A 25,093-nucleotide genomic window follows, 5' to 3' on the forward strand; every position below is an offset into this window, starting at 1 on the left:
TTTGTTGCTTTCATGCAAATTTCCGGTCAGCATGTGGAAGAATGCCAAGGGTTGTCCAAATGACAAAAAAAGAAATGTTAAGATTTCCAACACGTTGGCCAGGCAGCTTATTTTGTTATTTGGAAGAATGCTCTCCCCCCAGCATATGACCAATGGACTTGAGAGGTTATGCATCATATTCACCTAGAAAAAATTAGGTAAACCATTTGAGGTTCCACCAAAAAGTTCTATGCCACTTGGGAGGCATTTATCTGCTTTGTAGAAGACATGGTAGCTACCAACATGTCTATGTAACGCCAACCTGTGTACTTTTTCTATTTATTTATTGTTTAAAATGTATTTACCTATTTATTTCTTTTCTTTTTTCTACTTATTTATTTTCTTTATGTGTATGTGAATTTACAAATATCCATATGTGTGTGTATAAATGTGTACAGATATATATGTGTGTAGATATATTTGAAGGGGGTATGTATATTATATCTGGTTGTATATAAACTTAATAAGGGTCCATTACTTGGGTTGGGTGGGGGTGGGGGTGGGGGGTCATTGGATAGGAACTTGATATAACAGTTTCATTTGTAGTTGTATGTTTCTTGTTACATTTGAAAACAAAAAGACCTTGATCAAAAAAAAAAAAAAGTCCAATACACAGCCTTCTACTACACTGATATATACTAATGTGCTTATCTCATACACTCTATTACAAAAATGCTGTATAAAGATACAGAACTCATATGACTTTACATATTTATGTATAAAAGTAAATGCACTCATATATTCAGTACTGTGCAAAAGTCTTAGGTAGCCTTTAGGTTTGTTGTTTTTGCAGGACTGTAATTTTTTTTTCTGAAATGCATTTTTGCTTTTAATACTGTTTACAGATTTGCTGTTGTAGATATATTACTACAAAGACTGAGAAATAAATAGGTGTGGTCACACATTTCAGAAAAAATATCTGAATGTTGTAGAAGCGATATAGGATCATCTGGACAGAGAAAAGGATAAAAGACCATGAAAGTCTCCGGGACATTCTGAAGGTGTGAAATGTAACACAAGATTGTTTAAGAAAACACTGAGTAAACCCAAGACTCACTGAATTGTGTGTGTGTGTGTGTGTGTGTGTGTGTGTGTTTCAATACTGTGCAGATTTTTTTTTTTTTTTTTTACATATTTCTTGTTACACATAAAGACACACCAATTACATTACTGCAAAATCAACAAAACTAAAGGCTGCTTGATACTTTTGCACAGTAATCTACAGTATATTACATTTTCATATCATTCACCCCCATGTGATGACAAAAAGTCACAAGTAAACATAACATATTCATACACATGAATAACAAGTCACGTGTAAAGTTAACACAGAAAAAACTTAATTTGCACAATGTGAACTGAGGTAGAACATCAATCAGAGTCTCATATTTGCTTTGGGAATCTCTTGAGTTAAGGTCTTAATTGTCTTGTTGACTTTGCATATTACATTGAACACTCCAATATGAGCTAATAAATGAAGATGAGTCATGTTTGGAGTCGCGGTTAAACCAATTAACTCAGACTTGTTCACTGCAGATGTGAGGGAGGCATTAATACCAATAAATCCACTTGTTCAGTCTACTTTTTTAGGCATATTTTTAGATCTTTGAGACATCCTGTAATAAATATGTTGTTAGTGTCATATTGTATTTCTCACTAAGCAAAGTGATCTTAACCCTTCACTGGCCCAATAGGTGAAAACCTCACACATTTTCTCATGCAAAAATTCATTGTTTATGTGTTTCAAATTAGAATGACCATTTTTTTCACTGACTCATCTAGCAATACCTGATGCATTGTGCAGAAAATATTTTCAGGCGATGTGTACGAATCCTCTAGCTCATCACACTAACTAGTGTGGATGGCTAACCCTCTTTCCTGTCTTCATTATACACCCTCCTCTCTCTGGTAATTGTGCAGTCTCTCCCTCTGTAGCTCTTGTCACGACAGACATGGATCGGTTCCTTTAAACTGGCACTGATTTTGCTCGCCTCCCGTCTTTCATGCCGTGAGAACTGTTACACATACATACAACAACAAAAACATGTATACGCTTTCATTAATAGCTATACACAAAACAACTGACAGCATAAATGTGTACATATAAACCAAATGTGTTAAAAATAACAGAAAAAATACTTTGTTGGCTGCTTGTCAGGAGCAAGAGGGCCTTAAAACACCTTAAGCCATGCCTTCGATGTATAGTCTCATTCAGTTCTACCGTAGCAGTGCAAGGTAACAAAGATTGGTTCCAGGCTGAACACAGCACCAATATATAAATTATGTAAACAAAGATTATTGTCTTACAATTAGGGCTGTCAAAATTAACGCGTTAATGCAGATGAATCCATCGTCATGGTTAATCTGATTAAAAATTTTAGCGCAATTAACCTATCTGCAGCACAGAATGACTCTGAATGTCTCTGGCAACACATTTCGGGTTGTTTGTCCAAGTTGAGTTACTGTTGCACATGCGCAAATGGGCAGTTGATCTGGTAGTAACAGGCAGCAGAACCAACCCATAAAGATGGAAGATGCTAAACAGCATGTTGGCCCTCTGGATGGAAATATGAGCACAAAAAAACCCAAGACGGAACAGTTGTTTCAAGTTTTGTTGAACTGTATAAGGTTTGCTCATGCAAAATGAAACATGATTAATATAGATTGAAGATATTTAATTGTGATTTATTGAAATTAATCCACAGCAACCCTGTGATTAATCTGATTAAAAATTTTAATCGTTTGACAGCATTATATACAATATAAACACATGAAATTATTCATTCATTCATTTTCTGAACCCGCTTTATCCTCACTAGGGTCATGGGGGTCGCTTGGAGCCTATCCCAGCTACATAGGGGCGAAGGTGGGGTACACCCTGGACAAGTTGCCAGTTCATCGCAGGGCTGAACATATAGAGACAAACAATCACTCACATGAAATTACTGTTTTAACATTTATCTAAATTATTTAACAACATGACATTATTAGGTATATCTATATATATTTTTAATCTTCGAGGCCGAGTATTGAGAGCCTGTACTGTTTCTGCCTCCTGGTCCAGCTCTCCCAACAGCATATTCCACTCAGCACAAGATCCATGTCTGAAAACTGCCCGGGGAAACAAAACAAATATATGTGGTTGGCTCCCATACAGAGGCAGAGATTTCTAACCCAAGGGTACTGACATAATCATACACTCCCTCCTTTCTGATAGGGCTCTCAATGAAGCTATTACTATGGTTATTATCAGTAACTCCAGCTGTTTCAAATGGGGGGAAAATTGTGATTAAACATACTCCAGCTGAGGCTTTAAATCGAGATAAAATAAACACACAGTTGGTGAATGACTTGCATCTGCAGCAAACATCCCAGACTTAATTATCACTTACATATTCACTGAGCCTGGGAGTCCCATAAATAAATGTTGTGCCATTTCTCATCTTGTACATTTAAATATGCATAATGACTGAAATTTAAATCAGCTGAATAGATTAGAATAGATTTTAGAAAAAGTTTTACATTGTTACATAAAACAATTACTGAAAGGGATGAAGTCATTTTGCAAATGAGCTCTGGGGCTAGATAAAGACCTGTTGATTCACTGGTGATGAAACGATGTAGATAACACATGAATAGAGTTGTGTTTATAACTGTGTCCCAGCAACTGCTTAACACAGTTTGTACAATCGGTGATGATTGGACGGGAGGTACGACCTCTTGGCCAGTAATGCACAGATGCTGCAGCTCGAGGATTTACAATTGAATTAAGTGACAACTGGTTATTAAAGATCCTTTTGTGCAGCTTACGAACAAAGAGAGAAAATAACAGTGGTATGCTTTAACAAATGAGACAGTCGAACCTTGTCTTATCAGCGATGCAACAAAGTAATGGATATAAGTCCACAACTCCTATTTATAGTTATGCACACAGAAATACTGAGTCTGCAGTCACGACTGAGGTGATTAGACTGAACATCACAACATGTCCTTGTTCCTAAATGACAGAATATGAATATAGTGTTTCTAGACTTGCTGGCCTAGAGCGATGGATTAGCCTCTGGAGACTGGAGAAATGGAGAAATCCCACAAAATAGTGGATGTGTGCAGTAGAACTAATGGAACAAAGTACCAAAGTTAATGTTTTGTTTTTTGTTTTGTTTTTAACACAAGAATACTAATGGTCTTGTCCAAGTTCTTCAGTGCCTCAGTTCTTTTACTATAAGATGGCACATTTATAAAATGCTAGCTACCATTGGCTGAGACCTCTGACCTTAGTCACTATCTGGAGAGCAGACCTGTTTTATACTGGTATGTTTGGGTTGTTATTATTTGCCTAGCCTCTAAAAACCCTGAGCAATTTCATTACAATTTTTTTTTTAAGCATACAGACCCCAACTGTATTTTTTCTACAAGTCAAGAACTCCAGCAGCACTTGTATAGAAGAACTTTATTTCACTGTAATATAGACCTTTGTGTTTCAGCTAGTGGCCTTCATCAGGGTCTTCAGGAAATATGTAACCAGCTGTACTTAAAGCTGTGTATGACTTTCATCACCAATTTTTCATCAAATTTGTAAAACCCAAGTCATAGCCTAGGTATCATGAATCTGTTAGTCTTTCTGTGATTACACACCTGAATCACTTCCCTCACAGTGAACAACTTTGAAGATGACTCCATCACAAGCAGTCCTTTGTTTACATACCAAACTGAAACCAAACCATCAGTCGCCTTTTCAAAATTCCACGCAGCCGCAGCAGCAAGAAACAATGAAGCCGTTTCCATGCTTGTTGCTGGTATGGTAACTTCAGAGATGTTCCTTCTGAGTTTGTAGTCCTGTTATATGGCATAAGACAAATGTTTAATTGGACACTACCCTTGTCTCTCTGCAGACATAGTGCAATGATTGACCATGAGATACCTTTTTATATGCCCAAACCATCTTTGCAGTTACCCTATTGGTCATGTTAAGACTGGCTTGTGTGTGGATTTACATGATTGGTTGCCCATGAGAAAGCATGGTAAAGTTGTAATGCCACTGTCAGCCACTGGGGGTGCCTCTTGTAGAATTATGTTGAACTCCTCAAAAATACTGAGTCAGTATTTTTAAGTTTATAATTTTACTCTGTCTGCAAACTACCATTTAGCATTAGCTCACTAATCACCCCTTGCATTCTCATACTTCTGATCCATTTGTCCAAATATAGTCACTTCTTGCTTCTTACAGATAAAAATACATGTGGGCTGCACCCTTTATCTCTCTGTTACCAAGCTGTGACAGGCTTACAATGCCAATTCAGAGCCTGGCAGCTTGAAATGCACAGGGCGGTTTTATGCATTTGTAGATGAGCTGTGCTTTTAATTTATAACTGGCCTTCAAAGAGACAGTTAGTATTTGTAGGTACATTGGTGTTTACATGAAGTTTGTGTAGGAGGCTGTATTGTACTGTTGACCTTTCATTTATAGATGTATAGATGCTGGCTTCTGATGTCATGTTTTTTGCAAAAATCCTCACCCTCACTTCCAAGTTCTTCAGTTCCTCCACTCCCTCTAACCTGCTGCCTTCAGTGCTCCTCTAGTGATGCAGAAATGCTCAAAAATACAAAAAAGTTCCCATTGCAGACAGACTCAAAAAAAAAAAACTTCCCATAAGCATGCATGAATCATCCGTATTGAACCTTTAAGCAATATTTAAATAGAGTTATTAAAAAAATGTGTAGTTATTTCGGGTCCCATTATTGCCCAACACTGTGTGAGCTTGTGGGCGGCTGAGTGATCCTCTGAGGACCCACAGCATCTATTTTCATTACTTTGCCTTCACCCCATGCTGCTACTTTGCCCTTTACACATCATAGCGGACATTTATGAGCTATTCCTTTGGGCTGACACAACAGCCCTGTTTCTCTTTATAGCTGCTCAGAGACAGTTTATCCCTTCATCTTCCCTGGAGCCTTTATACCTCTGTTCCTGTTGACTACAGAGGTGTCAGTCTGTCCATGAGGCTGTATAGATGTAAAACCATAATACAAGCTTACATAGCTAGGACCAAACAAGCAATTTCTACAGTTTTCTGACCTGTTATTGACTTCATTATAGACTTTTTGCATGATTATAAAAACTGCTCAGTCAGAAGGTAATTGCTAGTTGCAGCCCTCATTTTGCAATAATCCCAGTTGTGACTTTATTATATATTATTATTGCAAACAACACAGACAATCAGTGTTGATTATCATAGTTTGTTCTATCATCAGAGAAAAATTTGAGTAATACTGTAAGAAATAATTATTGTGTATATACCTCCTCCTGTGAGACTTTAGTTAAAAGTTATTTCGCAAAGAAAATGTGCAGAACAGAATCGTTATATAATTCCCTTAGTAAGCTCTCATGCTCTTATTTTTACTGCTTTTGTTTTTTATTGATGTAGCCAATACAACTTAGCAAGGAAAGTGACATGTGCTGCGTAGGTTGCTGAGTCGAGACTGAGGTTCATCTATTATTTGATATGCAGACAGAATGCCTTGGTTTTTCTTGCAGCTATCACTTTTAAGAGAGACAGTCATATAAAGGAAAGACCACAGTTTTAGTCCTAGACAGCTCTGAGAAGCTTTAAAGTGTGCTGCTCTGGAGACACAACACTATCAACAGAGAAACTAAAAAGTGCAGGCCAGAGTATTCAAGTGCATGACAAAAAATATTGATGGAGATCACAATACAAATAAAAGCCTTGAAATATACTTGAATAAATAAAAGATAGATGACATAACACTCTGTAATGAAGCTATGGAAAAGTGAAACACAAACAGAATAGTTATGGGAGCTGCCATGTTGGATCTGAGCTGTAGAGCTGAATCTGATGATATTTGATAGTCTATTTCTTAGGGTTTTTCACCTTTATTAGAAACAGGAGAGATGGGCAGATACAGGAAATGATCTGAGCTAGGAATTCAACCCAGCTAACTGCAATAAGGCCTTGGGCCTTGTTGGATGCACAACACTAGGTGAGCCAGTGGGGAACCCTGAATCTGATGAAAATTTAACAGCATTTGGTAATTACAGCTGTCAATCACATATTTAACACCCCAGGATTTAATACATCTCTTCAAACTCCTGCAATCATTCATCTATATGCAGAAAATCCACAAATCAATCTCTGACCATCTGATTTACAAGATGCTGGGAGATAAGAGGTAGAGATAGACAGACCCATAGGAATGGTATAAGTAGACCTTGGCTCCAGTAGTGGCCAATGGCTAATATCAGGATTTTCAAGAACAATTAAAGACCTTAACAGAAAATTATTGTTCAAAAAGATCAAAATTGCACCTAGAATCACATACGTTTTTCATGGTTAGTTTGCTGTTTGGCTTTAGAGTTATTGGTTAATTACTTTGAGGGAGATTAATTTATTGATTTAGATATTTACATTTTTAGCTCACAGGCCGATAGACCATGAGCTTTTGAGAAGAAGTCGTTATCTTCATCATTGTTGTCTTCGTCGTCGTTGTCTTCATCGTTGTTGTCGTCTTCATTGTTGTTGTCTTTGTCGTCATTGTCTTTGTCGTTGTGTTCATTAGCAATTTCTTAAAACATCTTCTCTGAAGAAGCTACTGGTAGGATTCATTTAAAATGTTATATGTTGCTTCCTTGGGACGAAGTCTGTTCACAGTTTTGAGACATTTTGATTTTTGAATTTTTGACCAATTTCTGAAATATATAAAATTTGCCTTTATTTATAATGAGCCATATTTTGATGGCTTATCACATGAAAATGGTTACAGATATCTATATGGTTACAACTGAGCACTGACAGGAAGTCATATATGGGCTTTCATGTAATTTGCTGAGTTATTCTCCAATGAAATATCACCCACTTCTATTGGGAGGTTGATCTCCTGCATCAAGACCACAGGACTCTAATATAGAACCTGCCGACCTCACAAATTCAACTTGTTATTGATTCTTGATAGTACATGTTTGTGAGATACAAGGCCATTGGTCCTATTTTTATCACTCTGACTTTGAGGCTTAGTTCAACAGATGTCTAGTTTTTAATAGTGGTTGTGGTATTCAAGTGGCTCACCTGGTAGAGCACAATATTTAAAGTCAAAAACAGTGTTGAATTTTTTTCCAGGGTGGCAGTGTTAGTGGAGACTAAAATTATTATATCAATTCAATCCTCGGTCCACCTAGTAATTTTTGTCCAATGTCACTGAATGTCACACACCAAAGCTTTAATAAAGAAGAATTTAGATGTGAATGAACACTGGGATCCCTTGAGGATTATTGAATTTCTAAAACATTCTCTTAAGTCGATCCAACGCATCCTCTTCAGGCTTTATCAAATGAGAATTAAGGGGATTTACAATTTATTAATAATTTTTTTTCTACTTGTGTAACTGCTAAATTGTATGGTCATGTAGGTTTTTTTTTTCCACATTACAGATGAATGATACAAAAAAATGCAGATTGATCAATAATGAACACAGCTCTACAAAGCTCCTCACACATTATGCATAAATCAGTAAATATGAGGACTTTCATTGAAATTATAGAATGCGTAGGCCATATTTGATTTGCCGCATAAAAGCAAATGCATATCCAAATCTCCCTGAGAAAATATAAATGTCTGTTGGATGGCGGATGTAGAGGAAACGACCCCAGAATGCACCCTTTTATGGAGACAGATGGGATTCGTCTGATAGTCAGCAGCTCCACATGCTTAGAAAACTGAGGAGAACAGAATAAACCAGGGAGAAACTGAAATGTGGACTGTTAACTTATATAATGTTCACTGTTTCAGTGCTATAAAGCGGCATATAAATGATATGACTGTAGCCTGTATATTGTATATAGATTATTAGTGACAGAAATGGTCTCATGTAGCTTTTAAAGGTTTTGCTTCTCAAAGAATGAAGATGGCATCAGCAAAGCAGGCGAGAACATTACAGCATTTCTGTTACTTGAATGGCTGCCGCTAGTATATTTCAAAATTTTGTTTTGTCTTTCTTTGACTGAGTGTGTCTAGTAGAAGGGTGCTAGCTGTCATATTTGGCACAGGGACCAAATCAACATCTGTTACTGTGTGTTTCTTTTCCTTTTAACTGGAGATATTACAATTGAAGGAAAACGCACATTTTTGAAAGACAGTAGATGCCTTTTAACACTAGTAACACCAGTCTACAAGTAGATTGCCCCCTGAATAAAAGTAATGAAACTGTACTAAAACTGAGTCATAAAGAAAAATTAAGTCAAAATGCTGGTTGGCTGTAGTTTCCGAGCTATTTTTGGGTCAAAAGGTGGAATTCTGAGAATTAATGCGGAATGTTTTTCTTAGTGCTACCAGATCTACTGCAAAACACTGTCTGCATATTTCAATACATTCACTTTTCAGGTACTTTCTAGTGGAAGATTTATACATTTATTTGTGTAAATTTACATAAAACAATTTATTATGTGTAAAAACACTTTTATCGTATACATTGAAAACATCAGCTAACTAGCAGTTTGGTCATTCATTTTGGCAGATAATTTCTAAAACAAAATTTAGACCAGTGTAATAAAACATTTATAGAGACATTTTAATGTTTTAACTGTTTTCATTGAACTTATAAAAAACAGAGGATGAGTAAGGCCAATCTGCACGCATTAGACCTCATTTGAAAGGAAGTATCTTCTTGTTTCTGTGTTTAACATGTGGCTAAAGCACAACCTAAACTCATTTTAAACTTTGCTCTAATGTAAGCTTAACCCTAAGTATAAAAATGATTGTCCAATTGCTGTTTTTCATTAATACAACCTGGGTAAAATCAAGGCAAACAGGGTCGCTATGGAAACAATAACTTTGATTTGCAATGCTCAAAATTGAGCCCCATTGCTGTAGTGGTGTGTGCCTTAATAAACAGCCCCGTTGCAGCTATTTTTGGCTCTGGAATCTCACTGAATCAAATGCAAACTACAGGGCTGATCATGATAGTTCTGTGCATTTCATCTAACTGCAGGAAGACACAAAAGATAAAGGATGAATGGTAATAACCCACATGTAACACATTTTACATGAGAAGGTTTCCATTGGTGAAAAGGGATGATTTGTCAGTGTATTGAATACTTTTCTCCATCCTCTTTATTACCTCTGCCAAGGAGGTTATGTTTTTGCCAGCGTTGGTTTGTCTGTCTGTCTGTCTGTCTGTCTGTCTGTCTGTCTGTCCATGTGCGAGATAACTCAAAAAGTTATGGACGGATTTGGATGAAAATTTCATGAAATGTTGATCCTGGCACAAGGAACAAATGATTAAATTTTGGTGGTGACTGGGGGGGGCACTGATCTGCCTTGGCAGAGGTCTGCGCTCTCCGAGTGCTTTTCTAGTTTAAAACAGCTGCCGGTGCTTCACATATAAGGTCACAGTCGTAGAAACCAAGATATGCTCCGTCAGTGCTGATTTGCAGTAGACAGTTGGCAGCATAAATAGCACTCACGTCATCACATTGAGTTTGCTTACTCTCTGGTTACTAAGGAATGTCTTTGTGTTTGGACTTTGTTAAAGAGGCTCACTGGAGTATGATAAATGAAAGGTCTCTTATTCAGGCCACAGTCAGTGATGCTGCTGTTGTTTGACCTTTTTCTCTGATTTAGAACAGTTAGTGTTTATGTGTGCATAGTTATATCTCGGCAACATGTATTGTGGGCCTGTCATAGTAGTTGCATCATCTTCCAGCTGTGGTGATTTCAGTTTAAGAAGCTCACTTTGCTCAGAAAATGATTGTTAGTGTGCACACAGCAGCTGAAATCCAAGCAGCCTCCTTCATTTTCTAGTTACAAATTTAGTGTCCCTTTTTATTACGCAATCAGTATGAGAAATTTAGTAGAATGTAGTAGGATGCTATAGCAGATATCGAATCTAACATTAATAATATTGTTTTTGTTTGTTAGTAAGAACTGCCTTACCTAAGAATGAGCCATTTATATCAACAGAGAGAGTAGGTTACTGTTCTCATGTTATGAACGGGCTTCCTCTTCTCATTTTTTTCATTTTTATAGCAAGTGGCATCCAGTGTTAAGGTGAATTATCATCATCTACTATATCTGTCTGACTGATTGTGGATCAGAATTTTAAGCGGCTTAACTAAATAGACCAGAAAGGACAAAACGTTTCGTCAGACCTCTGTGGTTTTTGCAGCCACTGTTGGAGAACATGAGCAGTTCACACGCTGGACCTTTGAGTTACAACTATATAACATAATTACCTCCGCCAAGTGTAACAGCGGAGGTTATGTTTTCATCAGGGTTTGTCTGTCTTCTCTGTCTATCTGTTTGTCTGTCTGCTTGTTAGTAAGATAACTCAAAAAGTTATTGACGGATTTTCAGGAAATTTTCAGGAAATGTTGATACTGGCACAAGGAACAAATAATTAAACTTTGGCGGTGATTGGGGGGGGGGGGGTTTGTTTGATCGTCTGTTAGCAAGATAACTCAGAAAGTTATGGACAGATTTGGATGAAATTCTCAGGAAATGTTGACACTGGCACAAGGAACACATTGGTTACATTTTGGTGGTGTTGTGGGGGTGATCTGCCTTGGCGGAGGTCTGCTCTCTCCTAGTGCTTTTCTAGTTACTTATATACGGTATATTTGTCTTTAAGCTTCAGGAAAATCTAATCAGCTGATTAATCAAAATAAACATTAGTTGTACCAGATAATGCTATATATTGATAAATTGATAATAGATTGCACACTTTTTGCTAATATGGATATAGAAACGTAAACCATAATATCTAAAATATAATATATAGTTATAAAATTCCAGTGTTCAGCTGGTTCTGTTCTATCTGTCAACACTTATTGTCCTGATCCATGTAAGGCTACATTCAGACTGCAGCCAAATGTGGCCCAAATCTGATTTTTTGCCGCTATTTGACCTGTATCTGACCTGTTAAAGACAGTTTGAACGGCACAAATCCATTTTTTTTTTTCAAATCCAACCTAGGCCACTTTCATATGTGGTACTAAATCTGATACATATCGGATATTTTGCAATGCGACATCAGTCTAAATTGCCAGGTCACATTTATCTGAACTTTACATCACTGAAATGCCAGTACAGCCCAACTGCAACACGCTTGCGAACAGATATAGGTCGTCGGAGATGAGTGTCTTGGCATGAGAGTGTTACGGAGAGGCGGTCACAGATATACTTAAACGTTCTTCTTACCATTCGAAAATTATGAATGAAGTCTGTGTCAGCGAAGGTGCTAACATCACTATCCCACCACTCCTGACTCCGACTCCGCATCCAAATACTCCGTTGTACAGACGTAGCAGCCACTGCACTACAAAAGGCCATAGCAAAAAAACCTGGCTCTCCTCTTTTTTAATCTTCTACTTAAAATTATTTGACTGTAATGGTGCTGACTTTGGTTGTAGAGAAACTTTATCAGTGCCACACACACGCCGATACAAGATGCCTCCATATTTACTTCCGTAAATACAGTGCGTGTTGTGCGGTCACATATTACATCAGGACCTCTTTTGCGCATGCGGGTCACATTCAGTTCATACTGAGAACTGATAGAAGTCGCATTTAATTTGTAATATGAACGAGCACACAAAAAATAAGATTTCACAAAAAAATCCAAATTGTGCATTAAGACCTGCTGTCTGAACGTAGCCTAAGACCTTTGTCCAGTCAACTATTCTTTTTCTGTCTCGTTTATTAAATGTCAGAAATTTGTTTTTAAAATCATAAATTGATTATAATTTTCTTCATCATGAGTTGGTTCTAAGTAACATTTTCTATTCATACAACAAAGTGTAATCTAAATATAATCAGCTTTTTTTTGTAATGTGACCAAGAAAGTTAAGGTTTGGCATAAATAACTGCCGTTTTCTTTAGTTAACTGATCGTTGAATCATTTAAATCATGCTGTTTCAAATGAATGTGTGTCAAGCAGTGGATTTAAATAGTACACAAAATTAGGTTTCAGTCAGTCTTAGCTGCCATACAAAGAAGTGTATCTGTCTCGTATACTGTCTTGTCTCTGTGCCCTCTACTTAACTTTACAGTGTCCCAGTTCACAAATCTCCTTTGTATTTTCAATACTGATTTATTTATTTTTGAATTAACTGAGCTGAGCTGAACTGAATTTTACTCGCATCACAAAAATGTGCCAGGCTTTTTAAAAAGAGCATCCACTGAACTGAGAAAGGTAACTTTGGAGGCAGGCATTATCTACCTTCATGTAATAGTCATAGCAACAGAAAAGAGCACAATGCTGTTCTACAATACTATTAAATCACTCACAAGCCACAGATTAGGACTTTTTTGGGGGGAGGAAATGTTTGTCTGTTTGACTATTGAATAAACAAAATAAAACAAAATCTAAAGCCTAATGTCTAAAATAGTCTAGGGCTCATGAATTTTAAAGAAAAAGTAAAAACTGAATTCCATCATGGGGTTGGTCCTTGGTCCATACCCTATATTTCCACTAAGTTTCATGAAAGTCAGTTTAATAGTTTGTGGGTAATGTGTGGGTAACAGTGCGATCACATAACTTCCTTGGTGGCGGAAATGAGTAATCACAGTGACAGAAAACTGTCGTCACACACACAAAAGGCAGCATGTGTGGCAGCACCTATGTCATTTGCTTGTCATGTTGTTAATCATGAAAAAAGAGAGAAATACTGTTCTGTCAAAACATTTCAGCCAAAACAGAGATAAAACTGTCTGAGCAGCAGGTAATAATGTTCTCATCTTATGTTGGGAGCATCATGCTGACTCATAATCCCCACTGTATCAAAACTGCGTCATCTGTTTAGCAACTGTAGGTTATTTTCAACTACAACCATTTTCATGATACTGATTCATTGCAATGAAATTCACGTTTTCAACATTCAAACACTGTCTGACAAATTGTAATTTTCAGTCTGTTAGAACCTTTCTGAGGAAGAAGTCTATATTCTGGTGAAAATTGCACTTTTGACATTTTGACCTGAGTGCTTTCAATTGATAATTCAGACTGACCCCACACTGGTTCCTTGGTTCGTCAGTTTGTCGGTCTTCCTCAGGGTCAAAATACGAACATCAGATTTGAAGGGTTTTTTTAGCAGAATTGCAGGCTTTTTTTCCACACATCAACATCTTTGTCTCCTGATAGATCTGCACTCCTGACCTGGTGGTGTTCCTGGCTTGCACTAACCACCACTTGAAGGAGAGGCTGCAGAAACGAGCCGAGCAGCAGGGACGACCAGATGACAACCCGAAGGCCATCGACCGCCGGCTGACCAACTTTAAACAAAACACCATTCCTCTGGTCAAATACTTCCAGGAGAGGGGCCTTATTGTCACGGTAAATCCAACAACATAGCTGGTGTATGTTCACAGCTACACATACGAAGTACATATATGAGGCAAGGTATTCAGTTGGTTGTATTCAATGTCAGATTTCCAAGTTTTTGTCCATTTCCCAAAAGTTGAAGCTCTTATTTTGTTTTTGACCTTGCTGCTATTTGTTTCCTTATCACTGAACATTATTTGCTGAGTTGTCATAGTGACCTGACTTTAGGAAACTTTTATCTCTGTTGTCTTAAAAGTAGTTGATCATATGTTGGATGGTTGAAAGTTCCAAAAAAGCAGTCTGTGTCAGTGGCTCTTTTTTGTGGATTTGTTGGTTTTGTTGATTTTTGTTTTCTAGGTAAAACAACTAGATCTAAGATTTAGCCCATAAAGACCCAAACAGCCAGACTAAAACCATCTACAGATATCAACTGTTTAATACCTGTTGATCCACTAATCCTATCAATACATATAAATACTTTAGATAAAATGCAGTTTGTCATCTTTTCATGGTCATCAGATATGACCCATTTGCGCATTCAGAGGCTTCGTAGTGAACACGGAAACACCATCATCTTCTACAACATTGATTCACCAGTAAAACCCCTGGAGTTTGAGAAATGACAGTGGATGGACATGGTTGTTTTTTGCTGAGTTAATGATATCTTTGCTGAAAAGTAACTTTTTTCAGTTTTCTCTGTTTTTGATATAAAAACTCTCAACTTAATCTTAGCTTTTATGAGCATCTACATGATCATGATAAATTAAATATAGGAAAATACATGATTTACACTGGAAAAAAATATAATAAATGGTGATAAACCACTTCAGAAAGGTGAAATCTAGAGAAAAATTCATTTTGGAATTGTCCCAAAAGTAGCACCGTGTCTTTATGGGTTAATAAAATTTAATATGACACTAACTCTAATCATACACGTCACATGCAAAGCTGTCAAAATGAAAACTTCAGTACTTTATATTCAAATGCTGTAACCTATTTTAACATGATAATCTCTCCAGAGATAATTGTTTAAATGCATTGATGCATTGCAACCAAAAATAGCTCCAAAGATATTTATCATTATCCCTTGTACTGTACACAGATCCAAGCTATGACTGACACTAAGGAGGCAGGAAAGCAGAGACAGTAGGCAGAAAAAGTCAAAGAGGCTTTCATGCTGAAACTTTTTATCTCCTGATTGTCTTCAGGTTGTAGTTTAGACTGCTGTTTGAATACAGAACTCAGTGTTAATTGCAGACCACTGAGATCTTCATCCAGTCCTGCGGGTCATTGCAGTGGAGCATCCGGTACCCCATATGAGTGTAAACTGGTGCTAATGGAGCCAGTCGCTCATCCCGCCAACAGGAAGTGAAAGCCCACTCCTGCAGTGAGAATTTTATTGATCTGTCTGACTCTCTGTCTGACTATTCCCTGTGCTTCCTCAAAGCACAGGGAATAGTAAATACCTCTTTAACTGTGTTCATGAAAGAAGGAGATTTTGTTTGCATGTTTGCACAGTTATCTCAAGGCATTTGAAAATGAAATACACTCTGAAATTAAGTAACTTTCAATGGATCTTTTATTATCATTCAGAACTTATTAAAAATTTAACTACATGTTCCTTTTTATATGTTAGTGCTTACCTCTCACTGAGTTTTCTTCTAGAGCTATGAGATTGAGATTGAAAACAATAGTGAACATTTGCATTCGAATCAATTTTGTGCTTCTGTTGTTATTGTACAAACTTATGTTTTCTGCTACATGGAAAATATTCTTTTCCAATTTCTCTTAATCTCTCTGTACTATTTTATGCTTGTCTGACTCTCCCTTTCACCTCTGCTATCTTATTTTTTCACAATTCATAACTGTCTCTCCTGTATATTTATTTTGTCAACTTTACATTACAATCAGTCTAAAGTACCAACAGTTTAATCTGGCTCACAGGATGTGCTCTGTTGGAATAATCCTGCCACTGGGAAGCTCTGTTCCTCTGTCTGTGTGTTACCATTTTCGAAGTCCACTTCATTATGTGGAAGGACAAGTTTTTCTCTTTAATGGAGATTGAGTCATTTAAGTACCATGGCCGCTTCACCATGAGTGACTTTTTCACTAAAACAACTTGTACCCAAACACAGCTTTGCAAAGGATTTGATGATGCATATCACTGTTCAAGACAAGTGTGATTTGTTTAAGAAAAACAACCAACACAGAGATTTACCCCTATTGCAGAATGATAGTGGATGGTGCCAGATCAGCTAGTGTGTCACTCTGATAGTAAAATGTGACTCTGCGAGACAACCAACAGTCTATGCTGGCATGTAATTGTAGTTTAGAGTGCTATTTTAACCCATCTTAGTTTTCACCTAATCTGCATGCTTTTGGATTCCTAATGAGGCAGCTATAGATCGAGGCTCAGGCTGTCAAGCAGGTCATCCACAGTCCCAGTCTGTCCACTTGTCAAAGTGTCATTGAATCCCCAGACTACATCCAGTGACTGCTCCACTGGTCCACGACTATGTGTGTTTGTGAGTATGAATGGGTGGTTGTCATGCATTGTAATTGAATCGTTTTGGATGCAATCAAGGCATAAAAGCACTGTATAAATGTAGCCCATTTATCATATCCTCCATCAGTGAGCCACAGCACTTAGAGAGAGATTTGCCAGGAAATTTCAGGTCAGAGTATGTCTTTCTGTCTGGCTTTGTTCTGCTGTTACCTGCCTGTTGTTCTTGCACATGAGGCTTGGAAAGGAAGACAAGTAAAACTGGAGTATTTACACATTCATGCAGAAATCCACCTGTGTATGAATCACAGACTGTCAGATTAGATTTTTAGTGCAGTTCAGGGTTGATTTTCTGACTTAAGTGTGGTTTGGGTACACTCTTCTGTTGTCCTGTCTAGTGTGGAGGGTGAGTTCCAGTAAGAGTAATCTTTAGTTATTGATCCTGCTCTTTTGTACATTTCTGGTACCAATCAAAAACTGCTCCATTTCGCCACCAGTATTTTTTTTTTATTTATTTATTTATCAGTTTCTGACTTAGATAATACATTTTCCAATTACAAACTTTTTGATTCAGAAAAAATTCAAATATATTAAGAGGAATTGTGAAAAGATATTGTTTTTCTTTTAAGTCTGGTAAGAATTTCAGATGATCGGCTGACATGTCAAACAAAGAGTCCACTGTACTGCTGCTGTTACATTTTGCATATGATAAAAATACAAACTAAAAAACCATGTCAAGCCATTAATTGTTGTAGTTTTCCTAAACATTGTAGGCAGAAATGTGCAAACCATGAAATGAAATTTAACTATGTAACTGATAGTAGTTAGTCTCAGTTGTAAAAAGAAAATGATTTACTCCCTTATGATGACATTAAGTTACAAAATGTCTTTTTTATATGTTGTTGGCTGTTGGAGAGTGTATGCTTGATCACACACTCTGAAAGGAAAAACAACGATTTTTGCACATTTTAAATGCATAATATACAGGGAGATATGTCAAGCTGGGTAGAGTTATGGTCATTTCCCTATTAATTCTTGTATTTTCTGTATAATGTCAAGTAAGCCACATTCATCTATTCAGTTTGTCAACATTTTTCTATTATCCTAAAAGGACACACACATCATGTATTCTATAAATCTCATGTTAAAATGCTGTAAAGATTCAGTGTGCTGCACTTTTTTTTGGCATAATTGGCAAAAATTCAATAACTTTCAGTGTGTTGTGATTCAACTTTATCTGAGTAACAAGAATTCTACACCTCATCTGGACTCAGTTTATAGGCTGTAGAAAAGCTGCTTGTGATGCAAGGTTTTGGTCAATCATAGGCGTTTACATAGAGGTTGGAGGGTTGAATATGTGATTGACAGCTTTATTGCAGATTGCTTAAGATTCTGTCAGAAGTGACTCTACTCTTTTCTGGCAGCTCCCACAACTGGCTTGGCTTTACTTTTCCATAACATGATAAAATATACAGTATCATCTATCATTTTATTTGTTCAGAATTTTTGTTTGTTTGTTTGTTTTTTCCCCTGATTTCCTGCCTCTTTAAACTCTGAAAGCAACAATTTTAGGCACTTCTGTTTTATTCATGATGCCCCTTGAACAAAATCCTCATTAACCTTTAGTGTGAATGGTCATAGAACAATGAGGCACTATATATCAGACCAGCAGCTAAAACCTATATGTATGAAAGGAGCTGTAAAATGATAGTGAATGGCTTCTTTGAAAACCTGTGCACAGTTCCTTGCAGTTACATCATCTTTATATAATTTGACATGTGCATTTTTGGAACAACACTTTGAGTATACCAATTTCCTGCCCCTTACCCCTGTGAACGAAAACAGTCTACAGTCCCATTCGAGCGATTTGAACATTTTGAAAGCTTTTGGGTGGATGGTTCCAACTGTAAAGTACTGTCGACACTTTATTTGTGGTGCAGCTGCATCAACAGCAATTCCTAACACCCTCCCCATCCCACCCCCTTTGTTCTCAGTGTGTCTCCTGTTTGTCAGGTTGTCCTTGCACACAGGCTTGACACCTAAGAAATCAAACACTAGCAGAGACTGAAGTGCCCTTAAAAAAGGAACTTGATGTCCACACTGAAGACATATACACATATTGCAATTATTTTTTGGCAGAAGATAAATCTTTGGAGCATATATGTGACAAACATGAGTGTTTTTTTTTACCTTTAGGTGTCTCAGTCAGTTACACTACATGATTAGAAAAATTGTTATCTTTCTATGGGCACTTTTTGCCAAAAACAAAAGCGGTCTCCTTATCTGAAGCTCATGAGGCAGGCATTGTTTATGCCACATTTAACACATCCCAACTCATTTAAGAGCAGTCATGAGTGTCTGTGTGCAGTTGCAAGTGTAAACAGATCCTTGAAATAAACTTTCATGCCTTAAGCCTGACGATTCTTTCTGTTTTTGTACATACTTGAAACAAAAAGGAGAATATCCATTGAAATTGCTTTCTTTCCAAAACGCTCCCCTTCAGACTGGACAAAACACACTAGAACACTTTAGCAGAGGATGCCATGAAAGCAGGAATAAAATAAATTGTTAATGCTAAAGTTACAGTCATGTCATACTCTTTTCCACATTAAAAAAACGACGACAAAAAACAGTGTTCTGAAGAATACAGCAAGCCCTTTACCTATGCTACTACTCTTTCATTGTTGCTACATTCTACCCAAAAAAAGTTAGTCTTGAGCAGATGCTAATGACATGACTAGTATACTGACAGTAGCACTTTTTTCCAACCATGGTAAAGACAAACAGAGAGTAAATGGTTCAAACAATATATAGTTAAACCAATAATCAGCTTTACTTGCTTGCCATTGAATGAGTTACACAGTCATTTTGTCTCCTTTTTGAAGCCAGAAGTGACAATGTTTGGAATCAGAGTGGTCTGCAAGGGGTTAAGAGTAAGTATCAAAGAACAAAGCAGTGAACTTCGTCAAGCATCTGCATAAAAAAAGTCATTTTATGGTCTTGCTAATGTTAGCCCCAGTGTCTATCAGTGGTACCACACTTCATGAATTTGCTTCCTAATTACCCTCATCCATTTGGACAACTGTGGCACAGGAGGTAGTCCAATAATGTGAGGGCTGGTGGTTCAAATCCCATTCTTTTCTAGTCATGTGTTGTTTTGTCCTTGGGCAAGACACTTCACCCACCTTGCCTCAAGACATCTTTTGTAATCTCACTGACATTGGACTGAATGGGGAAAAAAAATGTTTTCAGCGAAGATATCAATAATGAAATGCAAAAACAAGTGTATCCATCCATTGTTAATTATCAAACTCCATGGATTTACTGGATGAATGAATGTTTGGTGGTGGTCGGGGAGATCATTTGGCATGGATTGGCAGCCACACTTCCGTCAGCCTGCCCCAGGGCACCTTTAGCTACAGATGTAGTTTACCACCACCAGTGTGTGAATGTGCGAGTGAATGAATAATGGAACAATAATGTAATGCACTTTGGGTACCTTGAAAAGCACCATAGAAATCCAGTCCATTATTATTATTATTATTATTATTATTATTATTATTATTTGTTAAGCTCTTTCTGGGTTCACTTGCACTGTTCACCTTCTATTCAATTTCATTATGCTGCAGTCTATGCTGAGTCTATACACATATCCACTCGTCATTCTACCACTTTCCATGTGAGGATGAAGAGCAGAGGAAGAGGATGAATTTAATAAGAAATGTTGAAACAAATGGCACCAGCTAATGATTAGCTTTAGTTACCTAACGGTTCCTGTTGCATCTGCTAAATTTGATCTTTATGGATTTATTTCCCCTTATATAGAACTTTTTTAATGTGTTTCACATCTTCACACTTTCTGCTGTTTTTTTTTTTAATTTTGTATGTGTGTCAGCCCTTTATTTGCACTGTCCAATTTAGGGGAAGCTAAATACTGTAATGTTGTTGTAATGTAATGTATAGGGGATGAATACAGCTGAACATAAAGTGAAGCAATGTGCTGTTGTAAACAGACCAGGAGCTTAAACAGTACTTTAGACAGAAAGTAAGAAAAACATGTCATGACTATAGAAAATTATACTGACTGTATTTGAGTTATATAAAGGATTTTAGCAACTTCTGAACCCTAACTGGTACCTCATAAAATTTAAGTTATGGTGAATGACTATACTGTCTGGAAATTAGGTCTGTGGCATCATGACATCAGACTTAAGGATCGGATTTTGGAGCTTAGGACCTTGTCCCTTGTGACACACTGAGGAGGCATGTTTCTATTCTATTTTTGCAACAGCTCTTTTTCATTTTAGATGTATTTTTCACCTTTTCATATCACACAAGCCAAACACCACTAGGCTGAGTTGTCTGTCTGCAACTGAGTGGGTATAACTGCAGATGCTTACACTGACTGTGACATCAGGTTCAAACCCCCTGTACTGAGCATGACAGTCTATAAAATATCATACTAGCATGAGGAGATCCTAAATAATCAGCATGCAACCTTGGTATTCTTGAAACAATTTCAAAATCTGTGCTCAGAATGAAGACAGGAGATGCTCTCCCAGAACACTGTATTAGGCCTATTAAGGGATAAAACCATTTAGCCTACAGATGTATAATGGATTATTAGTCATAAGTCCCCCTGATGTCTGTTATGAGTCATTTGTTTAATTTTCTGCTCATCCACAGTTTATACCTGATTTATTTCTCAGCGTTATAACAGGAGAATTAGCATCTTCGCCTAATGCATGTTCAGTTCATATGTACACTAAGCTTTTGTGGATTTGGAGAAGCACTTCTGTGTTAAACCACACAAATAAAAACCATCTTAATCCAGCTTTCACAGAATACCTCTGGGAGACAAATTAGCCTAAGAACATCTTCGTGCTCATTGGCACACCAGATACTCAGGGTCTACTCTGATGTTTCCACGTCTGCCTAGTTATGACGCAACATTGAGTGTTTTATCTACACCTGATTATAATGACATTCATCTCAAATCCTGCATGAAATAAACATCCAAACTGTACTTTAAATAACTGCCACAAAATGGAAATCCACAGAACTGATTCATGGCACAAAAGCTTCGCCCAGGTCTCATACTGTTTAACACTTTATAACTTCAGTGACATTGCAGGGTATATTGGTCTTCCTCATTTTTTGGGAACATCCACTAATCCACTGGTCTCAGACTTTCATTTGAAATAAAAAGGTTGCAATGTGGTGTATACTAAATGTCTGTTTTTCTTTTCCACATTGTGTTAGGTAGATGTAGGTAGATGCTTGTGAAAAAACCTGCTACCAATTTAACCCCAGTTGTAGATATTTGGAAAATTGAAACAATAACAACATGTATGAGTAAGCACAACCGCTTCAAGGTAAATAACCCTCAGTAATAAAACAAAATGTTTAGTATGGGCTTTTACTACTTACTACTAATGACAATAATACTATAATAATAATCTGCTTTGATCAATTGAACCTGGACAGTTGTGATCACTGTCAGTGGTTTTCACTGTAAATCAACAGTGTGTGGTGAGTTGTGGTGGCTATGAAGCACTTTTCATTCATTTTATTCAAGAGAGTGATTTTGTAGTGTAATAGTGTCAAAGCAGGTGAATTTTACTGACTCACATCTGTCTGAATATGCACAACCTCCACTCAGACAAATAGAGAAACAAGCAGTGCCAGGCACAACAAACCCCGCCCCTTTCACATATTTTGTCCATTATAAGTAAATGGGAACATTTTCAAAAAAAATCATAAATTTTAACTTTGATCTGCCTTGGCACTGGCAATCTATAAACCCAATTTGGTATGAATCGAACCAATAGTTTTGCTGCTGAAGTGTTAACAATCAAACAAACCGAACTAAAAACAATACCCTTTGCCTTCCCTTTTGGGGGTGGGGTAAAAATGCTCAGACATTATTATAAACTCTGAGTGAATATAAAGGGTACAATGTGCAAATGCGAGATCAGAGACTACAGTTTTTATTACAGACATTAATATGTCATGAGTTTTGGTGAGAGATGGACCCACGATGCAGACAAACAGATGAGAGATGAGCTTGTAAAAATGACAAAATCTTTAATGATTGTTCAGAAACAGGTTTGAGCTGGAGCAGGATAAAGGTGGCTGGTCAAATCCAGGAAGGTAGCAGGCACAGGCAGGAACAGGGAAAAAGAGTGCAAACACATTAACAAAAACAGGAAAGTAGCAAAGCAAAAAAGCTACAGAGCCAAAGTTCACGTAATACCACTTAAGATTAGCTGACAATCTGGCAATGTGTAGAGCTGAAGACCGGTCTTAAATACAGAAGAGTGGAGTAGATGATTGAAGGCAGGTGGCTTGATTACAGATGGAAGGCAGGTATGTGGGTGAGAGGTGACCTCTGGCTCCGCCCAGCTCCAGACAACACACACACAGACAAGACAGGGAAAGGACAAACAAGACACACCCACAAAAGGGAGGGGGAAACACAAGAAAACACTAGGATCCTGACATAATATTGTTAGTAAATTAGCTAACAAGGTAATATTAAGACTGTAAACCAGAATATAATCTCTATCTGTTAACCTTCACATGAATGAATATGTTTGGATTTCAATAAGTGTAGTGATTAACAGCATGACAAGTTTTCATCTCTGTTTTAATTATTCATGTTTTAACCAGAAATCCTCCTTTAAGAGGCTAAAATGAAACCCGAGTGGGGTTTTTAGAATGAGTTTTAGTGTTTAACCCACGAAAACCCAAATCTCCATGGGCGGCTGTGGCTCAGTTGGTCCAATGACAAAAGGGTCAGTGGTTTGAATCCTGGATCCTGGATGTTGAAGTGTCCTTGGGCAAGACACTGAACCCTAAATTGCTCCCAGTAGTAGTGCATGGCAGCAGCCGCCCACTGGTGTATGAGTGTGTGTGTGAATGGGTGAATGTGAGGAACGTGAGGAGGAGCACTTTGGGCACCATGAAGGTGTAGAAAATGCGCGATATAAGTTCAGTCCATTTACCAATGGCAAACAAAAGTATGTACTGATCTAAAGTGTTTAATACCTGTTGATCCACTAATCTTTCCAATACATGTCAACAATTGGTGTAAAATAAGAACTGAACTGAACTGAAGGACAGAATGACCCACTGGAGTCTCTTTATCTTTGCATACACATTCCACAAGTACATATCACATACATGCATCTTCCCTGCCCCCCACCATCATCACGTCTGCTGTCTGCCTTTAATGTTCATACTGTCCCCCAATTTCCTTTCAAATCCATGAAAAAATTCCAGCATGTGTCCACGTGCACTGTGTGAAAACTGTTTGATGTCTTATATTTGTGCTTTGTATTATCTTCTGTTCTTCACTGCAATTTTCGAAGAAAGGATTTTGTGGTAGCACTCTAGTAGGAGTAGCGGGCCGATGTCCATAATCATCGAACTCAATTTTGTTTGATGTACTTTGTAGTGTCAAATGACAATAAAGGTTATTCTATTCTATTCTATTCTATTCTAAAATGCAGTTTATCATCTTTTCATGGTCATCAGATACGACCCATTTGGACATTCAGAGGCTCTGTGGTGAACATGGAAACACTGTCATCTTCTATTGATTCACCAGTAAAACACACAGAGTTTGATAAATGACAGTGGATGGAGACACTTGGTTTATGTTCAGTTATTGATATATTTTGCTGAAAAACTCACTTTTTCTTCAGTTTTCTCTGTTTTGATATTAACCTTTGAATTAACTCTGAGTTATCATTAATATCAAAATTAAATATAGGAAATTAAACATAGGAAAATACATGATTTAAAGGGGAAAAAAAGCCAAATACAGAGGATAATAGTATTATAAAAAATGATGATAAATCACTTAAGAAAGGTTAAATAGAAAGAAAAATTAGTTTGTGAATTGCCATAAAAGAAACACTGGGTTTTGATGGGTTAAGTATTTAGGAACAAAACCAGATTTGAAAGATTGGATTAAATTCAGATTGGGTAAGGTGCTCCTCTTCTCTAATTATCCCTGTAGTCAGACTTAATAGCTTTTTGACTAATGAATGCAATAACCTCTACCACTTAATTGCTTTTTTCACACAGCAAAAAGGCTTTTGTGTGAAAGAAATCCCTGTGTTTTAAATCTTAGGTTCAATATAGGAAGGTCCAACACATAAAAGAAAAGTTACAGTGATCCATTTCTCCACATCACTGACACTGAATTGATATGAG

The 25,093-nt window shown here is 37.1% G+C and overlaps 1 protein-coding gene across 1 annotated transcript in view; it reads left to right on the top strand.

Moving 5' to 3' along the window:
- Nucleotides 1-25,093, top strand: part of ak5 (adenylate kinase 5) — a 132,226-nt gene that overhangs the window by 23,660 nt on the left and 83,473 nt on the right. Inside the window, exon 6 of the mRNA XM_030159825.1 lies at nucleotides 14,188-14,379. Coding sequence (XP_030015685.1) covers nucleotides 14,188-14,379 — 192 coding nt within the window. The remainder of the gene's footprint in view (nucleotides 1-14,187; nucleotides 14,380-25,093) is intronic.

Source organism: Sphaeramia orbicularis, chromosome 17, assembly GCF_902148855.1.
Source record: "Sphaeramia orbicularis chromosome 17, fSphaOr1.1, whole genome shotgun sequence".
NCBI lineage: Eukaryota > Metazoa > Chordata > Actinopteri > Kurtiformes > Apogonidae > Sphaeramia > Sphaeramia orbicularis.